The sequence below is a fragment of the Manis pentadactyla genome, chromosome X (genome assembly GCF_030020395.1).
Source record: "Manis pentadactyla isolate mManPen7 chromosome X, mManPen7.hap1, whole genome shotgun sequence".
Classification (NCBI taxonomy): domain Eukaryota; kingdom Metazoa; phylum Chordata; class Mammalia; order Pholidota; family Manidae; genus Manis; species Manis pentadactyla.
Genome location: NC_080038.1, coordinates 78,109,761 through 78,125,168, shown reverse-complemented (window position 1 = coordinate 78,125,168; position 15,408 = coordinate 78,109,761). Strand labels below are relative to the sequence as shown.

Below are 15,408 nucleotides of genomic sequence, written 5' to 3'. Positions count from 1 at the left end.
AGAAGAAGAAGAGAGAGAAAAAGGGATAGAAAGTGTCTTTGAAGAAATAATTGCTGAAAACTTCCCCAAACTAGGGGAAGAAAAAGCCTCTCAGACCACAGAGGTACACAGAACTCCCATGACAAGGAATCGAAGGAGGGCAACACCAAGACACATAATAATTAAAATGGCAAAGATCAAAGACAAGGACAAAGTATTAAAGGCAGCCAGAGAGAAAAAAAAGGTTACCTACAAAGGGAAACCCATCAGGCTATCATCAGACTTCTCAACAGAAACCCTACAGGCCAGAAGAGAATGGCATGATATACTTAATGCAATGAAACAGAAGGGCCTCGAACCAAGACTACTGTATCCAGCACGAATTTCATTTAAATATGAAGGAGGGATTAAACAATTCCCAGACAAGCAAAAGTTGAGGGAATTTGCCTCCCACAAACCACCTCTACAGGGCATCCTACAGGGACTGCTCTAGATGGTAGCACTCCAAAAAAAGAGCACAGAGCAAAACACCCGACATATGAAGAAGAAAGGAGGAGGAATAAGAAGGGAGAGAAATAAAGAATCATCAGACCACGTTTATAATAGCTCAACAAGTGAGTTAAGTTAGACAGTAAGATAGTAAAGAAGCTAACCCTGAACCTTTGGTAACCACAAACTTAAAGCCTGCAATAGCAATAAGTTCATACCTTTCAATAATCACCCTAAATGTAAATGGACTGAATGCACCAATCAAAAGACACAGACTAATAGAATGGATAAAAAAGCAAGACCCATCCATATGCTGCTTACAAGAGACTCACCTCAAACCCAAAGATATGCACAGCCTTAAAATCAAGGAATGGAAAAAGATATTTCATGCAAACAACAGAGAGAAGAAAGCAGGTGTGGCAATTCCGGTATCAGACAAAACAGACTTCAAAATAAAGAAAGTAACAAAAGACAAAGAAGGACATTACATAATGATAAAGGGATCAGTCAAACAAGAGGATATAACGATTATAAATATATATGCACCCAATACAGGAGCACCAACATACCTGAAACAAATACTAACAGAACTAAAGGAGGAAATAGAATGCAATGCATTCATTCTAGGAGACTTCAACACAACACTCATTCCAAAGGACAGATCCACCAGACAGAAAATAAGTAAGGACACAGAGGCACTGAACAACACACTAGAACAGAATGACCTAATAGACATCTACAGAACTCTACATCCAAAGGCAACAGGATACACATTCTTCTCAAGTGCACATGGAACATTCTCCAGAATAGACCACATACTAGGCCACAAAAAGAGCCTCAGAAAATTCCAAAAGATTGAAATCCTACCAACCAACTTTTCAGACCACAAAGGCATAAAACTAGAAATAAACTGTACAAAGAAAGCAAAAAGGCTCACAAACACATGAAGGCTTAAAAACATGCTCCTAAATAACCAATGGATCAACAACCAAATTAGAATGGAGACCCAGCAATATATGGAAACAAATGACAACAACAACACAAAGCCCCAACGTCTGTGGGACACAGCAAAAGCAGTCTTAAGAGGAAAGTATAAAGCAATCCAGGCATATTTAAAGAAGGAAGAAGATTCCCAAATGAATAGTCTAATGTCACAATTATCAAAACTGGAAAAAGAAGAACAAAGGAGGCCTAAGGTCAGCAGAAGGAGGGACATAATAAAGATCAGAGAAGAAATAAATAAAATTGAGAAGAATAAAACAATAGCAAAAATCAATGAAACCAAGAGCTGGTTCATCAAGAAAATAAACAAAATAGATAAGCCTCTAGCCAGACTTATTAAGAGAAAAAGAGAGTCAACACAAATCAACAGTATCAGAAATGAGAAAGGGAAAATCACGACAGACCCCACAGAAATACAAAGAATTATTAGAGAATACTATGAAAATGTATATGCTAACAAGCTGGGAAACCTTGGAGAAATGGACAACTTCCTAGAAAAATACAACCTTCCAAGACTGACCCAGAAAGAAACAGAAAATCTAAACAAACCAATTACCAGCAACGAAATTGAAGCGGTAATCAAAAAACTACCAAAGAACAAAACCGCCGGGCCAGATGGATTTACCTCGGAATTTTATCAGACATACAGGGAAGACATAATACCCATTCTCCTTAAAGTTTTCCAAAAAATAGAGGAGGAGGGGATACTCCCAAACTCATTCTATGAAACTAACATCACCCTAATACCAAAACCAGGCAAAGACCCCACCAAAAAAGAAAACTACAGACCAATATCCCTGATGAACGTAGATGCAAAAATACTCAACAAAATATTAGCAAACCGAATTCAAAAATACATCAAAAGGATCATACACCATGACCAAGTGGGATTCATTCCAGGGATGCAAGGATGGTACAACATTCGAAAGTCCATCAACATCATCCACCACATCAACAAAAAGAAAGACAAAAACCACATGATCATCTCCATAGATGCTGAAAAAGCATTTGACAAAGTTCAACATCCATTCATGATAAAAACTCTCAGCAAAATGGGAATAGAGGGCAAGTACCTCAACATAATAAAGGCCATCTATGATAAACCCACAGCCAACATTATATTGAACAGCGAGAAGCTGAAAGCTTTTCCACTGAGATCAGGAACTAGACAGGGATGCCCACTCTCCCCACTGTTATTTAACATAGTACTGGAGGTCCTAGCCACAGCAATCAGACAAAACAAAGAAATACAAGGAATCCAGATTGGCAAAGAAGAAGTCAAACTGTCACTATTTGCAGATGACATGATACTGTACATAAGAATCCCTAAAGACTCCACCCCAGAACTACTAGAACTGATATCGGAATACAGCAAAGTTGCAGGATACAAATCAACACACAGACATCTGTGGCTATCGTATACACTAAGAATGAACCAACAGAAAGAGAAATCTGGAAAACAACTCCATTCACAATTGCATCAAAAAAAAAATACCTAGGAATAAACCTAACCAAAGAAGTGAAAGACTTATACTCTGAAAACTACAAGTCACTCTTAAGAGAAATTAAAGGGGAAACTAACAGATGGAAACTTGTCCCATGCTCGTGGCTAGGAAGAATTTATACCGTCAAAATGGCCATCCTGCCCAAAGCAATATAGAGATTTGATGCAATCCCTATGAAACTACCAGCAACATTCTTCAATGAACTGGAACAAATAATTCAAAATTTCATATGGAAATACCAAAGACCCCCAAAGCCAAAGCAATCCTGAGAAAGAAGAATAAAGTAGGGGGGTTCTCACTCCCCAATTTCAAGCTCTACTATAAAGCCATAGTAATCAAGACAATTTGGTACTGGCACAAGAACAGAGCCACAGACCAATGGAACAGACTAGATAATCCAGACATTAACCCAGACATATATAGTCAATTAATATTTGATAAAGGAGCCATGGACATACAATGGCGAAATGACAGTCTCTTCACCAGATGTTGCTGGCAAAACTGGACAGCTACATGTAGGAGAATGAAACTGGACCACTGTCTAACCCCATATACAAAAGTAAACTCAAAATGGATCAAAGACCTGAAAGTAAGTCATGAAACCATTAAACTCTTGGAAGAAACCATAGGCAAAAACCTCTTAGACATAAACATGAGTGACCTCTTCTTGAACATATCTCCCCGGGCAAGGAAAACAACAGCAAAAATGAACAAGTGGGACTATATTAAGCTGAAAAGCTCCTTTAAAGCAAAAGACACCATCAATAGAACAAAAAGAAACCCTACAGCATGGGAGAATATATTTCAAAATGACAGATCCGATAAAGGCTTGACGTCCAGAATATATAAAGAGCTCACACGCCTCAACAAACAAAAAACAAATAACCCAATTAAAAAATGGGCAGAGGAACTGAACAGACAGTTCTCCAAAAAAGAAATACAGATGGCCAACAGACACATGAAAAGATGCTCCACATCGCTAATTATCAGAGAAATGCAAATTAAAACCACAATGAGGTATCACCTCACACCAGTAAGGATGGCTGCCATCCAAAAGACAAGCAATAACAAATGTTGGTGAGGCTGTGGAGAAAGGGGAACCCTCCTACACTGCTGGTGGGAATGTAAATTAGTTCAATCATTGTGGAAAGCAGTATGGAGGTACATCAAAATGCTCAAAACAGACTTACCATTTGACCCAGGAATTGCACTCCTAGGAATTTACCCTAAGAATGCAGCAATCAAGTTTGAGAAAGACCAATGCACCCCTATGTTTATTGCAGCACTATTTACAATAGCCAAGAATTGGAAGCAACGTAAATGTGCATCGACAGATGAATGGATAAAGAAGATGTGGTACATATACACAATGGAATACTACTCAGCCATAAGAAGAGGGCCAATCCTACCATTTGCAGCAACATGGATGGAGCTGGAGGGTATTATGCTCAGTGAAACAAGCCAAGTGGAGAAAGAGAAATACCAAATGATTTCTCTCATCTGTGGAGTATAAGAACAAAGGAAAAACTGAAGGAACAAAACAGCAGCAGAAACACAGAACTCAAGAATGTACTAACAGGTACCAAAGGGAAAGGGACTTGGGAAGATGGGTGGGTAGGGAGGTATAAGTGGGGGAAGGAGAAGGGGGGTATTAAGATTAGCATGCATGGGGGTGTGGGAGAAAGGGGAGGACTGTACAACACAGAGAAGACTAGTAGTGATTCTACAACATTTTGCTATGCTGATGGACAGTGACTATAAAGGATTTATAGGGGGGACCTGGTATAGGGGAGAACCTAGTAAACATAATACTCGTCATGTAAGTTTAGATTAATGATAGCAAAAAAAAAAAAAGGCAGTTCCTGTGTGGTGTCTCCAATGGGTTCTACACAATGGTATAAAGGGCATATAAAAGTGTAGGCAGAGGGTCTGTTTGTATTTATACAGAGGATCAAAGCCTAATTTGGCTACCCCGAAAATGAACTAAGATACAATATGAAAAAGAACTTCCAAAATCAGCACTCTCTGGAAGACTCATGCCAGAAGATGATCATCAAAAAACCCCAACAAAGATCCACGCACTGCTACAGGTGTAGATGCGCTCATCCCACCAGTTCCTGGACTTGCCATGGAAATGAAGAAGGAGATATCTAAGCTGGCCTGTGCATACAGTAAAACAACGAATTTGACTGGATGTATATTCTTGGAACTAAATCAAGAATCAGAAGAAGTGCAAATTGTAGTGCTCCAAAATCTTACAACTACAGACTATTTACTGTTAAAAGAACATATGGGATGTGAACATTCCCCAGGAATGGGTTGTTTTAATTTGTCTGATTTCTCTCAGACTGTTTAAGTTCAGTTGGACAATATCCACCATATCATAGATAAGTTTTCACAAATGCCTAAGGTGACTAATTGGTTTTCTTGGTTTCACTGGAGATGGCTGGTAATTACAGGTATGCTTTGGTTATGTAACTATACTCCTATTATGTTAATGTGTGTGCGCAATTTAATTAGTAGTTTAAAACCTATCCATGCTGAAGTTACTCTACAAGAAGGTATGTCAAAGAAATAATCAATCTTCCCATGTTTTCTTCCGCCTGCTGCTTCTATAGCTTTTCTTCTTCCTTTCTAATTACAACCCTTAAATAGAATTTGTGCCTCATATCAAATTTACCGTGTATCATAATTCTTCCAAGTGGTAAAGATACCTCAAGACAAATGCTGGGCATAGAAGCCACAGGGCATAAATATGTATAGAAAGAAAAAGCTAACCTTTTCAATCAATGTGGCTTCTCTCTCACTTACCAACTTTTCATCTCCCTGTATGGCCCCGGAAGATGATTGGTTAGCCAGAGACGGGTAAGATTCCTCAAGGGAAGAACAACCTAAGACAGGCACAGTCACAGGGGGGCCATCAGGTGAGAAATTGGGGATCAATAGAGGTGAGGCTTTGAACCTCACCCCCCCTGTTCTGAGATAAATCTTCTGCATACGTGGATGTTTTATTGCCGTTGTCTAGCCTGGATTAACACATAGTCTACAGGCACACACCTGATCATCTACATTTGCTCTCTTACAACACTAAACTATGTTTTCTACCTTTATCTCGTATCTACCTACCACTTCAACATTTTATTAAAAATAATAATAATAAAGGGAGAAATGTGGTATCCACATATAAATCAAGTATAAAAATCAAATGAGTATTCAAATTTGAACTGTTTATAGTTCATAATGCATGAGCAAAACCGAAAGTTTCTGTGATGACTGCCCTTGTACTGTTCACCATGTAACTTATTCACTATGTAAGAATTTGTTCTCCATGTAAGAACTTGTTCATTATGCTTCAGAAGATTGGAGACTGACGAAAATTAGGCTTGGGGTGGATTAATGATTGTGCATTGAGCATTAACTCACCTATACAGAATTTTATTGTTGTTAACAACCATTTGATCAATAAATATGAGAGATGCCCTCACACACACACACAAAAAGTACCCACTTCCAATTGTAAAATAAATTACTAACTGGGATGTAATGTATAGCATAAGGAATATAGTCAAAATATTGTAACAACTTGGTATGGTGATAGCTTTTACCTAGAATTATCATGTATATAAATGTTGAATCACTGTGTGTGTATACCTGAAACTAATGTAATACTGTGTGTCAACTACCCTTCAATAAAAAATAATTATCTAAAAAAAAAAAGATATTATTTTAATAGTAGTATAATATTCTACTTATTTATCTTGAATTATAAAATTTTAACTTTCAAATAATAAAAGGACCATGAGCTTCCTTGGTAAATATGTAATAATACCAGTGAGGGGAAAGGAATAAAAAAATTGAAAATCAGCTGCAGTTTTTACATTTCAGAGGAAGTGATTGTTCATCATTTTGTACAAATAAATTTGTTTTAAGCTGCAAATGACACAGTATCCAACTTAAAGTGGTTCACACATGTAGATGGATAGGTAGGTGGGAGGGTGGTTAGATAGGTAGCTAAGTAGGTCAGTCATTGGAGAATTTTTTAACTGAGCATCTTACTAATGTTTGAGTTCTGGGTTAGCTGCTCTGCACTTCTCTTAGCTCTCTCTCCAGAGTTACAAGTTGTTTGCCGTGATTCCAAACAGATTTTCATGCAATAAAAATCTCTAAACCTGAAAAGGAGAAGAATTTTTCTAATGTGTGTATGGTTTTTTTTTTGGTTATTAGTATACTAGAGTCTACCGAGAGTCCCCAACAGACTCTCCCTTGTCTCATTGGCTCAATCTAGATAACCTGCGCACACCTAAATCAATCACTAACAAAGGGCAGTAAAATTACAATAATTGGTTTTGATTAGCCATAATCCATCCCCTATTTCTGGGCATCTTCTGCCTGATATTAGAACAAAATTGCAGTTCTCACTGCAGAGGGTGCAGCAGGTAATGGTTATTGAGAAGGCAACCAGTGGTACTTGATGCACACCACCTTGTAAAATTTTCCTCATGGAGAAATGTGGTAAGAGGTTGACATTTCAACTATATGCCATAGTATGTGTTAACACTTTAAGTCGCTAAGAAATAGGGAAATATATCTACCAATATATTTCATGGCAGCAATGTAAAATTGATTCCAGTGTTTTTTTTTTTATATTGCTATTTTCTGGAACAACAACTTTTGGGTAGTCTTATTTTTGTAACTCTTACGAGTAACCATTAAACATTTATTTGCAGGAATAAACAGCTGGGTAGCAATATAATATATACTGTGCAAATCAGAAACGAATGACCTCAGAACAAAGTGCATACATCAAAGTAAAAGAATACAAGTTCTGCAACAAGCTGTACTGGGGATAAAAAAGGTGCAAATGGTTGAAAAATAAATAGTGAACACCTGTGCTGAATAAATTAACCAGCTGGTTGGCAATTTTTCATTTGACTCATCTGAAAGGGTGACTGTAACAAAGCATTAATAAGATGCATTCACTTTGTGGTGTTCCTTTGTTACTACCATTAATTGATAAGCAATACTAGATAATACCAGAATTTATAGCCCCAAATTCTCAGGGTTATGTATAGATTTTGGCAGTTAGCAAGAAATACATTATACAAAGCAGTATTCAGTAGTTGCAGTTAGGTAAGATTATCTAAAAAATATTGTTATACTGTAATTGCAAATGGTCTTTGAAATTCAGATTAGCAACATACATGACATTAGATTTCATTCTGAAATCTATTTTGATATTGGAAATTTTTGTAAGAACCAATGATGAAGATTTTTTCCCTTTATATGATAAAATCATAGCAGCACTTTAGAACTTAAATGTTCCTTTGAACACTGTAATCCAGCCATATTCATTTACAACTGGCAAAGGTATTTTTATACTTTTCAAATACTTTAAAATTGATAACATTGAGTTATTATTTTATTCTGAAGTTTTTCTCAAAGGTTGAATTATCTTTTATAAGAAAATGTTTTTTAACCATACTATAAAGTTTTAAGTTTGAGGGAAGATAAGTCCTTTTCTTGATGAACAGAATGTTGCTTACTGAGGAATAAAGTGGTGTTTGGGGAGTTTTCTGGTGTCTTTATAACTTCTAGTTAGGTATGAAATTCAATCTTGGCAGAATTCCAGAACTGTAGTGGTGGTGGTAAGGAAAGTAAGGATACTATTGTATTTTTATTGCATATATTTTCCGTAGTGCTAGGGATTTCACCAAAGTGTGGTGTCGAGAAAAGTAAAATTTGAAAGCTTAAGGATGTAAGAACAAATTCACAAAGAATAATTTCTTTCCTTACACTTATGCCTCCAATTATTTTGACTTCTGCCTTCCAGATTGTCCAGCACTGGTTAATACATTTCATATTCTCTAGAAAGCCTTCATTCTCAGAATGTAATGGACAGCCATTGACTAGCTCAGTTGCTGTGCTTAATTTCCATGGTGCCATCATCATGGTTTGTAATAAGACAAGTTGCTATTTTCTGTCTTATCTGTAAAGTGTAATTAATTATCCTGTCATTTCTTAGTTTAATCTTTAGGCGTGGAACTTTTGCTGAAAGTTGTCACCTTAGATCCCTCATGGAACATACTTTGGTTTATTTGGTTTTCAAAATAATGAAAATGAATACAGAACATGAACAAGTCTCTAGAAAATATGCAATCACATTTCATATTTTTCTCTTCATTTTTATTGGCAATGATACTGTTGTGTGGTTATGTGGCCAAAGAGCTTTCAACGTGTGAGCTCAGAAAACCTGGTGTTTTGAGTTGCTTGTTGATTGGTGGGAAGTTTAACATTTTATATTTGATTAATATCTTATGTTTGATTAACTTTGTAGAGTTCATAAAATACTTTTCATACTTACAACAGCCTCATGAAAGGTAGGGCAGATGGAATGATCTCCATCTTATAGGTGGAGAATCTGAGAGATTAAGTGATTTGCCTAATAACGCTAAGTAAAGCACCTAGGACTAGAACATTCTGTACTACAGTTCCTAGATCTGAAAAGTATCATTGTAGCATTAATGATATGTCTTTTTTATTATATTTAATTAAAATTACTAGATTATAACAGTAAATACCATGGCATTTTATTTTTTGATACTTATAGTGAGTTATTTTATTCTTTTATTGTACTGTTTTTTATTGTAGCATTTATTGTGTTAATTTTAATAAGGTGCTTTTCATTGCATACAAACTTTTGAATTTACAATTTATTGTTTTTTCCTGGCCTAATTTTTTTGTGTTTTCTACAAATAAGTTTTTTTCATAGTATCTATATATCTATATTCATATATATATATATATATCCTTTGCATGTACAAAACATGTATTCATTCACTTATTCATCAAGTGCTTATGAGTTACCACCTCTATTGAGCAGTGCAGCAGGTGTTGTGAGGGGCACATAAGAAAAGATGTTAGGGTCCTCCCTCTGGGCAATTAAAATCTAGTTCATAAGATAAAGTATGTACTGGACAACCACGGGACTATTGAAAAGGACCCAGTGAATAAATGCAAAGTAAACTGCATATGTGTATCATGAGGGCATGGAATAATAGAATGATGAGTGTGTTTGGACTAAGGAAGACTTCTGGGAACTGAAATTTCAACTTTTTCATAGCATGGATAGATTGGTGAAGTATATGATTATGTTTTGGGATGGAGGAATTACGATACTATGTGGCCTGGGAAGAATAGCTCAGAAGAAGTATGTGATATGCACCAAAATATGGAGATTAGAATTGATAAATTAGGAGTTAGAGATGCCATGTTAGAAAGTAGGACAGATGAGACCAATAAGTAGTAGATAAGGAAGGTGATTTTTTTTAGAGACAGGAAGAGGATGGTTTTATGGGTAGGGTTTACATTTGCTGTAAAGACGAGTTGCTGTTCTTGAGCAATCATTTAGCAGGTGTTTACTTCCCAAGGCCTGTCCATATACAAGGCATTTTTATTGTTGAGCAGTGTTAAGCAGTATGTCAGCCCAATGACAATGTAGGTTCTGTGGAAGATAAAACATGGAGAAATACATGCTGCAGGCAGACTGAATGGGATCCTGTTCTATCAATGAAGGCAATCATGGACTGAGACTGTTAGCTCTAGCTTTGGAATTGGAGCTTCCAGTACAGTCATAGACACTAATAATGAAACAAAATACAATAAGTAAGAATATAGAAAGATCGTATTGGATATCACATTGTGATGAGCCAAGTTAAACATTCATGGCAGTTTTTTTGTAGCTCTGTCACACCACTAATTATCATCATCATCATCATCTCTGATAACCACCATTGTTGAGCATTTTGCTATGTGCCAGGTGCTGTATAGGTATGTGATACTTCACTGATATTCAAAACAACCTTGTGAGGTGGATGGTATTACCCCTGTGTTATAGGTGGATAATTTAGGTCAGAGAGGATAAATAACTTGTCTAAGTTCACAGTTACCTAGTCAAAGGGTCAGGGATTGGATCTTGAACTGTTTATTCTGACGGCTGCGCTCATAAGCACTATGTTGATTTATTTCTAATATTCAAACCCCATCTGCCTTAAATTCTCAAAAGTGCCCATGTGACATAGTCTGCTAATCCCTGAAATCTTTATGTGTATTTTTCAAGTCTTAATTATGTTTCATATTGTATTGAAACCTTAAGAGAGGAATGTTTATAATGTGTGAGTCACATAAGGTGAAACATAGACTGAACGTGATAAGATAAATGGGGTAAAGAAATAAAAATTGCCATTAAAAGTTAGAATAATATAAAAATGTAGCCAGGTGCTATTATGAGAAGTATAGTGTTATTTTTATAATTTCTCATTAGTCAGGATTTGCATGAAGATGTCGAAGAAGCTGGTGCACTGCAGAAAAATCACGCTTCTCTGACATCTGTGAACTCCACAGAAGCTGCACGTTCTGCCGGCCTGCCTACAGAAGATGAGTCATTAAGCGCTGAGAGCTGTGAAATGCCCACAGAACAAACTCCAAGCAGTCACCCAGAAAGTGCCCTAGAAGTGAGTGATGTCAAAAAGACAGGGGAGAAAGAAAATCACTGTGATGATGAAACTTGCGCACAGTTAACCTCAGAAGGAGAAACAAATGAAAATGTGCCTACAGCAGAAGACATTTCAGAGCAACCACAGAAAAGTAGGATTACTTACTCTCAAATTATTAAAGAAGGCAGGAGATTTAATATCGATTTGGTATCGAAGGTAAGTGTCAGTTTTGCTCATCACATAGAACAATACGTATTTTTAATTAATTGACAATGGCATCTGAGCCGATAAACTCAGTTTTCATAATTTTATTCTCTGAAGTTTAGCTTATTTGTTTTATAAAGAGGTAGTAGCCAAAAGTTCTCAACTTATATTTAAGGAATATTTTAACTGAGTTATAAACACATTAAAAATGCTCATTAGTACATCACAAGAATACTGTTGTACTGGATCATAAAGTCCATCCTAATATTCTTCTACTGTATGAACACAATGAGTTTTATCAAGAGAAAAATTCTAACAAACCTAATTACAGATCCGTGTTACTTATAGTTAATCTCTTAAAAACCTTTCTCTAGCCCTTGTATAGTAACTATTTTAACATCTATATGAAGATGAATATTCTGAATAAACCAATACAGTCTTGAAAATCATCTGTTCAGGTGTGAGGACTTTGGAGGATAATTTAATAGTAATAAGGGCAGGGAGGATGGGAAGAATACTGCTGTCTTCATGTATGTTTCCGTCTTTAGCTGTCATGTTAAGTCACTGTGATTTCAGAGGAGGTCCCTGAGTCTTAGGAGAGTACAGTGTTGCACTGGGTTTATAGGAAGCAAGACTAATTTAGTGCAAAAGAATAGAAAACCAGTAAGATAAAGGACAGTGGCCTTAAAAGGGTTACAACATAGGGCTGGGTGAAAGTAGAAAAGAGAGACCAAATTCTGTAACCTGAGGGTCAACAGGGAGAAACTGAAAAGGAGAGGGTGGTGAATAACATTAGACTTGTTTCAAAGTTAGGCTTTGCAATTGAATATGCTCTCTAGAAGTTCCAAGTTATAAAGAGAGTGACTAATTGCATGCTCCTCACATTTTGCGATACAGTCCCATATCCTTATACTGCTGCTGTCTTTGAACCTGATGTCTGAAATAGAAGTATCTTTTTACTACCCATTGTTGCTTTCTATTACGTAATCCTCTGTGTCTGATTCTGTCCTGGTCTGAGCTGGCTGCTGCCTTGGTCCTACGTCATATTTCTGCACTATCTATTCCACTTCTCTACCTACTATGATTCTGTCATGCTTTGGAATCTAACATTCTTTACTTTGTTGATTTCTGGGTGTGGAAGTTTAATCATAGCTCGTTAATAGTCTTCCTGTTCTCATGAATAAACCAAACCAAACAAAAAATACTGAAGTTGTCAGGTAACAAATGGGCTTTCGGAATGCCTAATTTAAAGAAATGATGATAAAAATGGTGTTTAAGAATAAAGGCTAGTTCATAAGAGTCTCTAACCCTTATGGTGACTGAAATACAGTGTAAATCTTGCAAAGGAAAATGGTTGAAGGTCATGCTGATGCAATTTTTAGAGTTAGTGTGGGAAACTATTCACTTGTATAAGAAAGTGAATGCTGGTCATGGTGGATGGGGAGGTATTTTGATTAGATGCTGAGACATTTGAGAAGACTGAAGGAGATTTCTGGGTATTTTCATGAGATCAAATGGTTAATAATACCAGTTTTGATGGGATAAATTAAAAACAAACGTGCCTAGAGGAATCAAGGCAGTTGTACTTTGTTCTGCATAGTTTTCATGGGTTCATACATTTAGAAAATAACCAATAATGATTTACTGTACTCATCCTACAAAAGAGGAGTAGCTAAGAATGTATAAGCATAGCAATACAGAAAGGTTTATTATCATTTTTTAAATGTTAGTCATTTAACCAGTGTTTATTGCATACCTCCTGTGTGCAAAACAGAGAATTCACTGATACTGGGGTAATCAGTCACTCCTTGCAAAATCCATCTGTTCCAGTAATTGCAGTTATTTCATCTAAGTTTAGGATGATTGCCAAATATCTATCTCAAGCCCTATCTCTTCCTAAGGTCCAGTTTGATATCTCCAAACTGCTTGACTTTTCTACTTGCATCCCTTCTTGGGTCATAATAGTAAAACTGACAAATACTGTGGTTCTTTACAGTTTACGAAACATATCCATGTAAACAGCCTTTTAAAAAGTCATCTTACAGCTCAAGGTATGTTAGTTAAATAAAATACTCTATAATATTATACTACTTAGACTAATAGAGAAGATGATCAAAGATGAAGTTCTTACAATTAAAACTCATTTCTGAGAAAGTCTATACCCTTAATAATTATGAAACCAAAATGCCAAGTGAAGCAAAAATTGTTAATTATCAAATCTAGTTCCTGTCCTTTTAATCAGATTCTTTAATCAGGTTTTTATTAGCCTCTTACCACTGTGAAATTGCTGTGGCACATCACTTAGACTGGTGAAAAAGAGGCTCAATATGGTACATATTTGTTACTTCTAAGCTTCAGATAAAAGTTTAATACAGCTTTAGTTAAGATATGTTTTTATTCTTTAATGATACCTTTTTTCTTTTAAGAATGCACACAGCTGCTTTATTAAAGGTAGCCAAAACTGGGGGAAAAAATTGACCATCAAAAGAGAATGGATTTTAAAAGTGCAGCAAAGCAATACAATGGAATCCTACTCAGACTGAAAAGGAACAATACATGTAATGACATAGATGGCACTCAAAAACATGCTGAGTGAGGGAAGGCAGACATCAGAGAGTATGCACTATGTGATTGTGTTTATGTGAAGTTCAAGAATAGGCAAAACTAGTTATAGAGATAGAAATCAGAACAGTGGGGTCATCTGAGGTGGGCAGGAGGGTGAGAGTAGATTGACTAGTTGGGGACGCAAGCAAACTTCCTGGGAAGGTGGAAAAGTTCTGTTGGGGGTGAGGCATTGTGTATTTTCCTCTGTTCTTTTCCCCAATGCAACAAAGAATTGAAGGGCAGAGACACAGTAGTGAAACAGAGTAAAAGTTTTATTTAAAGTTACTTAGAGAAAATGCAGGCGACCTCAGAGAGAGAGAGGAGTGCCCTGAAAGGTTGGGAAAAGTTAAAGTTCCACGCTCTAAGTGCTGGCATCCTCAGAGAGCAGAGCGCCCTGAAAGGTTGGGGGTTCCCCCTTTTAAGGATTTTTCAGGAATGTGACAAAGGGCTAGGGTTGTGTACTTGTTAAGTGGTCCCAAGTATCTTTGATGAGACATTAAGTTTCTTATCAGTCCTCTAGGTAATTTTGCAAAATTAGCTTAACACAAGAAATTTACTTCTTTGGTCCCCTCCAGAATAGCAGCTTCCTGGTTTGGGAGCATATCAGTCAAGATTGTCTGCCCTTCCTCCTAGGTGGGCAGAGTTATTTGTTGTTTGCAAAGAGTATGTTAAGAATCTTTCTTCTTAAGCTTCCTTGGTTTTTTCAAAATGCAATTTCGACTTTAAGGTGGGGTCTCCCTGTCTTTATTATGCTGTTTATAGGTGGGCCTTTTAGCAGGCTAGGGTAAATATTACAATGATCTAATTGACACAGTGAAGACCTGGGCTGTGCTCAGATATTTCTCTTTATCTGGGGAATATTCAAACCTTCAAGGCCAAGTTGCTCTTGACCTTTCGAGCTTTAACTGATTAACTTTAACTCTGAGTCTTTTCTGGCTTTCTAGGTTTAACTGGTTAGCTGAGTCCTTTGTAGGGGGCTTCACCTTGTTCTCTTTCCACCCCGCTTATACCTATTTTCCTGCCTAACATTTCCATCACTAGCATAGTAAAAATCACACCTGCACTTGCCATGACAGCTACGAGAAAACCAAAGATACTGCCAAATCCCTCCACCCAATGTGAAGGTGGAGCAA

General features: G+C 36.6%; 1 protein-coding gene across 6 annotated transcripts in view; it reads left to right on the top strand.

Moving 5' to 3' along the window:
- CHM (CHM Rab escort protein) overlaps positions 1–15,408 on the top strand; it is a 251,489-nt gene that overhangs the window by 96,368 nt on the left and 139,713 nt on the right. For all 6 annotated transcript variants that reach the window (XM_036929986.2, XM_036929984.2, XM_036929983.2 and 3 more), the window contains one exon: positions 11,296–11,683. In XM_036929986.2, the coding sequence (XP_036785881.2) occupies positions 11,296–11,683 (388 nt within the window). The remainder of the gene's footprint in view (positions 1–11,295; positions 11,684–15,408) is intronic.